The 6,642-nt window shown below is 43.9% G+C and overlaps 1 protein-coding gene across 1 annotated transcript; it reads right to left on the bottom strand.

Moving 5' to 3' along the window:
• Positions 1 to 1,036: 1,036 nt before the first annotated feature.
• Positions 1,037 to 1,786, bottom strand: LOC106815707 (serine/threonine-protein kinase mos-like). Its single transcript, XM_014820209.1, is given in 2 exon segments — positions 1,037 to 1,360; positions 1,363 to 1,786. Coding segments are annotated over 2 exon segments (699 nt in total). The 3' UTR covers positions 1,037 to 1,085.
• Between the last annotated feature and the right edge of the window lie 4,856 nt (positions 1,787 to 6,642).

Genomic DNA, 6,642 nt, shown 5'->3' on the forward strand with positions numbered 1-6,642 from the left:
GACGCTACACTACGTGAGTGTAGCGATATGCCAGAGTAGAGGTGGCAATCAGGTACCAGTTACATATCGCTAATAGCCTCGGCGGTTCGTTGCGAGCCGTCTATCGCAACGCCACTAATGTACTACACTCATCAACAACAACAAACAAAGAAGAAACTTGAAATCCGTTATTATCAGCAAAGAAAGCGCGCCGACAAGCGACTTTCGAATTTAGGAGCATTTCTAAGAAATGCGAGCTCCGCTGGGTAGTCAAGCCGATCGTCGAATGGCAGAACTGCCAATTCAGCGAAGTTGTGCTTTGGTTATATATGTAAGTAAAAAAAAATAAAAAGACACAAAAAAGGAGAAAATTAAAAAAGAGTGAAGCCAAAAAGTAGGGAAAAAAAAAAAAATAACGGAATAAAAAAAAAAAAACAAACTAAAAAAAATAACCAAAAAAAAACAAAAACAAAAAAAACAAAAAAAAAAAAAAAAACGAAAAAAAAAAACAAAAAAAAAAAAAAAAATAAAACAACAAAATAAAAAAAAAAAAATAAAACAAAAAAATAACACAACAAATAACACAAAATAAAAAAAGAAAACGCGCACGCGACACGTCCCAAGTCGAACACAATAACAAAAAACACTAAATACAAAAAAACTGCCTGCCTCCTCCCCCCTCCTCCATCCCTCCCTCCCTCCTCCCCGTGCACCTTGATCGCTGCCTTCACGACCTCCTCTACGTAGCGGCGCAACAGTCCCGCGTCCTTCATTGCCGTCCAGCCCACCTTCTCCCCCTGCAATTTCGCGCGCGCCCGCTGTCGTTTTGCATGTGTCGTATTCTCGTGTTTTCCTTCCTAACGTGTGTCTGAGGCAGTTCATGCGACGCGATTTATACTACTAGTTTGATAGGCTTTTCAGTGTTTGCTAATTTACTGCATTTCAGTTCATCACGCTTGGAGACGATCACAACAAACTTAACAGAATAAGAGCACCTTTGAAGTGGGTATACGCAGATGCAATGAGCATTCGTAGAGAAATCACATCCAGATTGAGAAGTCGGCGTCGCTATAGTGCGTTCAGAATGACGTTGTCGCATCGGGCGACTACTGGTGTACGTCCGTCGTGTCTGATAAACTGTGCACGAGGCACTTCGCTGAGAGGCGGCTGTGCGGATCTTTGTTCCAACAGCTGGCAACGAGTGCATCGTAAAAGATCTCCGAAGAATCGGCGGCGAAATCACTGCATTGCATCGGTCTGTTGTGAAATCGTACTACCCTGTAGATTACCGAGTGCGGATCCTCTCCCGTGTATGGCTGCTGACCGCTCTTCATTTGCCATAGCGTCATACCGCATGAATACACGTCGGCCTTCGGCGTTACATCAGCAGCTCAGGTGCTCTGTAGATTGTGGTACCCTGCAGCGTCTTGTTCTGCGTAGCGGTGAGATTTTCGCCCAACTTTTGGCTACAACCGAAATCGGTCAGCTTGCACGTGTCGTCTGACGACACGACAGTGTTAGCCGGTTTGATGTTGAGATGTGCAATGTGCTCGCCGTGTATGTACTCGAGCGCCGATGCAACTTGCCTAGCGAAAACGAGCCTTCGCTCGCAGCTAATGGTCACGTGGGCATTGATGATCTGCTGCAGACTACGTTCTCCTCCGTATTCCATGACCATGCATCGGAAACGATCGTCTTGTGTGTAGACGAAAAGCAGCGAGATGACACGAGGTTGTTGCAAGCCCAATGCGTTTCTTTCAGCCTGGTAGCTTATCTCTGCTGCGTCGCTCTTCGTATCGTTGTGCATTATCTTTGCTGCGACGTTTTTCCAGCGTACATCGCTAGATGTACATATCCGAATCCTCCCTGTCCCAACTTCTGCAGCAGGTGAACTTCCTTGTTCGCATTTGAGTGAAATGTCGTGTACTTCATTTTGATAAAATCCACGTAGTTGTAGTATTCAATGTTATCGCCTGTAAGTCATTCAATGCTCGTGGTAGACGATTGATCGGCTTACATAGCAGCTACCAGGCTAGCCGCCGGGGTGACAAAGAAGCTAACACCACTCAATTAACGGGTCTCGTCGCTGGCTCGGCTACGCGAAATCTCCAGCCAAGTCTCGGTCATGAAAAGAAGTCAACTCGCTGTCTCGCACCAGACCGCCTGCCCACGATCTCCTCCAGCCCAACCTCTCCCCATGCAATTTCGCGCGCGCCGGCTGTCGTTTTGCATGTGTCGTATTCTCGTTTTTTCCGTCGGTTTCCTTCCGTACGCGGTAGGAAAGTATACTTGCTCTCATTTCTCGCATGTTACTGCTGTGTTGTGCTATGCATGGTTATTGAACAAACGTGTGTTCAAGAATGCATGTTACTACTGTGCTGTGCTATGCATGCGTTCATTATCATTGTGTTTATTGAAGTAAGAGATTTGGATAGAACCCTTTCATAGCTAACTAATGGTGGGTGTGTGCTCTTTAAATTAAAATTATAATTTCAACGGAATACAATATTGCTTATTTTTAAATGCTAGCCATAAACCTGCACATGTCTTGTCTGACACACATCGCCATCTATTGGCTGATTTAGATTTTATTAGAGTCAAGTATGTCGGGAAAACTGGTAATTATTAAATTGAGATATCGGGATTTATGGTTTAGGGCAAAACTACTGCGACAAGTATATTCTGTCTCTTTTAAAAGTATAAATTCAACAAAATACTATTCTATTTGGCAGGCAAGTAGCGTGCTTACCCCTTTCCTTGTCTCCTCTCCTTTGCAATATCCTTCTCTGATATTGTTCATCTCTCCATAATAATGATCAGCATCCTACGATTTCTCCAGTTTTTCTCTACCACCAGTGCTACCAAATCCGCCATTTTCCTTGCCCAGAACTTTCTCCAATTTCATTCGCTTTTATATTCAATTAAGCACCGCCTTCCTCACCTATTAAATATCTTCGTCTTTCCCCATGTTATTCTTTTCTAGTACGCTTTTATTTTGTGTTTACTGCATACTGCCCCTGTCTTCCGTTCCTTCTCATTCTCTCATAGTACCCATTTCCACGACCAATAATAGTTGCTGGCAATAGATTCATCAGGTCACTTGCAAGAATTTGCCCGTAGAAGGTTTATTGTTGGCGTTGCAACTATGTGTGTGCGCGTGTGTATGTGTATGAGTGTGTGTGCGTGTGTGCGTGTGCGCGTGCGTGGGCGCGCGCGCGTGTGTTTTTGTATGTATGTGTGTGTGTGTGTGTGCGTGCTGCGGGCGTGCGTGCGTGCGTGCAATGTGTCTGCATACGTACGTGCGCACGTACGTAGGCCTACACGATAACAAGAGAAAACATATATGTTAAAACAAAGTACAATAAACGATTAAACTGCTTGGCTTATTCACAGAATTTAACTAGATGACTAACAATAGTGTAAAGTGTGTCAATCGGACGACATAATACAGAGCCGAAGCTCGGACGTCTGTGCACACAGCGTGTGGTCACCTAGCTATAGTACTATAGCCCTTGATCGCCACAGGTCTGTGCCGAACAAATGCTATAGTACTAGAGCTAGTGGTCACCTCGCATGCCAAGATGTCGCCGCACACAATGTTCTATCTACTGCATTCGCAGGTCAGTAAAAACCTACACACTGACCAGTAGACTATAGTAGACTAATGAATCTACAGAGAAAGAGAACAAGCGACGCGATGGTCGATGCCGTATAAAATGCGTTTACCTCAAATAATAACATCTCGGTCGGTATATAACCGCAAGACAAAATCAAGACTAAAATCAAGTAAAATCTGAACACTGGTATTGCTGCTTGCTGCTCGTCGCCATGTTTGAAATGCCTTACGTAACTCGATTCTCGCAAAACGAGTGGAATAATATCACCTGGTTAAAAAACCAGATTTCATTGCCCAGGTAAATAAACTGAAAATAACCTGCACGGTGTTGACATTGCACGGGAAGTAACATAATCATAATTACTGATGATTGGATAATCCTTTCAAATACGTCTCTGATTATATAGATGCCTGCAGATGACTTTTATTGTAATGCATTTATTGCTTTGAGTAAAATCTCACGCGTGTTCACAGCACAAACACATGAAAAATTGCACATAAAATCTCCACGTGTGACCAGTTGCCTGTATATAAATATTTTTGATTTCATCAAATGACTAGAGCACTATGCATCGGCCAGATAAGGCATGAATATGCAAACTGATAATAAATATTGCTTAAAAGAACATATACATGCATGCCAATACCTATTGTATGCCTATGCTTTAGCAAAAACTAGCGTCAAATATAGACATGCATTGCACAACTTCTGTTGATTGTCTGCGCTTAACTTTTATAACACGCTCCCGTAAAACTAACCGAAATAAAGAACCAAACCGACACAAATTTATTTTAATTCGTCGGCAGTCAAGCGTATCCGCATATATACGCATTATACGCATATACGCTTCACTTGCTATACGCATCATAAAAATACTTAAACATTTACTTGAAGTTGAATTATCAAAGGTTGATCAACTGAAGACGGCGGAAACACGAAAGTAGTTGGCATGACCACATATTATAGTTGGCATGACCACATATTATAGTATGTTATTGAAAGGTAAATTACACGGTAACACAAATTTCACTAGACACGAACTAGATTTTTAAATTCGTACAATGGAAACAGTTTTTTTATTACAGAAAGTAGCGCTTTCTGTCGAAAAAGCATCAGCGCATAAGATGAAAGGAAAAACACACTACGGTGCACCACACCAGCTGTAAACGTAAAGAGAATACGTGGAACCTCATAGTAAGTAGTCTTTATATAATACGTACATATTTACAACATTTACAATTTGCGGGACAGTGCAGAATAATAAAAAAGAAACACTACGAAAAATATTAATCACGTACGTGACGCTAGATTGACAAATCGCACTTGCTTGCACGTTCTCCAACTCTTGCATTTGTCGTGAATTGTACTTCTCATATATTCATATACAATAACATAGACCACGTACGCAACCACTTTTGCGTTGTAAAACCCTTAGAAAAGAACACAGAACAATAGAATCGCCATTCTATATCATACGGGGGGTCCATGCAGGCGTTATTTACACATCTGAGCTTACCATGCAGCTCAAGCAACTCGGCAGACACTGTCTTCTGCTGCCTTCTACGGTACTTGCGATTGCTTATCAATGTTTCAACAACAACTACGGTTTTGCGTGAAATGTACACACACGCCAACAATGCGGTACCGAAAAAACACATTCCAAAATCGACTTCCGACACTCGAGTGTAGTCAGTGTATTCTGGTTGTCAAATGTACACGTCATCTGCCATAGTAAGCTACACACAGCAAACATTCTGTTGACTTGGTATGACTATCGTTCCTGCAATGCACGTCTCATCCACAGCATTGCTGCTTAGCTTGAAGCCATGACTGATATAGCTCTACCTTCACTCCCGCTACAAGCCAGCTCTACGGGTGTAACCCCTTCACTCCCGCCATACAAGCCAGCTCTATACCGGTGAAACCCCTTCACTCACACTACAGGCCAGCTCTACCGGTGTAGCCCTCTTCAATACCGCTACAAGCCAGCTCTACCGGTGTAGCCTCCTTACACCCACAACCAGGGGCCTCTGTATTGGGAGTGAAGGGGCAACCACGAAGCTTCCACAGACACTCCCAAAAAATAATGCCCGCATAAAAAGATAACACAAGTAAAAAGCGCTTAGTGAGTTCCGGCTGCGAACGGTCACGTACGAGCGTTTCTTCGCCAAACCTCCGACAGCGTCACCGGCACAGAGTCGTCACCAGTATTTGGTGACACGACGGTGAGAGAAGCAATAGTGTGAGTTCACACAACGCTACGCGGACGCCTTCATTTGATAGGAGTTTTGCGACTGACTATCGCTGGCTAGTCTCTACTACATGTGTCTGTTTTCTATCGATTGCATACGCCTATTAAACGTAACAAACACGTTACATATGTACAATTGCCTTCCACCCCACACACACGATAGCAGTTAGAGTCTATTGAACATTCAATCGTCGAATAGTTTTCGCACACAAAATCCAATATTTCTCCCAGCGATATATGCCAACACCCATCCCCCACTGCCCAAAAAACAACGACAATGATTCTCCTAACCAATCTGAATAATTATCTGACTCATCTGACTCATCTGAATAATCGGACCTATCTGAATCATCTGAATTATTATCAATTTGAATTTAGAATTCACGTACCGCGCAGGATCCGATGAGAAATCTTATGGCGTGCAGTCCCCGCCAGCCGACGCTCGTCGCCCACGGACACAGCATCGTCAACACGGAGGCAGTGAACTGAAACCCCGCGTACGTCCATCGCGGCCCGTACTTCTTCGCGAGCAGGCCGCTCGGGATCTTTGTGACGTCAGGTCGGTTGAGGTCGCCGACGGCCGTGTGGTTGACCACCGATCGCCACGCTCATGTTCGTGCGCTGCGACGACATGCAGCCGAATATGAAAAACGACAGCAGCACCACCTGTAGCCGACACTACGTCCAATACGGACCTGCGATAGATAGACAGATACACACACACACAAACTCTCTCTCCCTCTCTCTCTCTCTCTCTCTCTCTCTCTCTCTCTCTCTCTCTCTCTCTCTCTCTCT

This window comes from Priapulus caudatus, unplaced genomic scaffold, assembly GCF_000485595.1.
Source record: "Priapulus caudatus unplaced genomic scaffold, Priapulus_caudatus-5.0.1 Scaffold1181, whole genome shotgun sequence".
Classification (NCBI taxonomy): domain Eukaryota; kingdom Metazoa; phylum Priapulida; class Priapulimorpha; order Priapulimorphida; family Priapulidae; genus Priapulus; species Priapulus caudatus.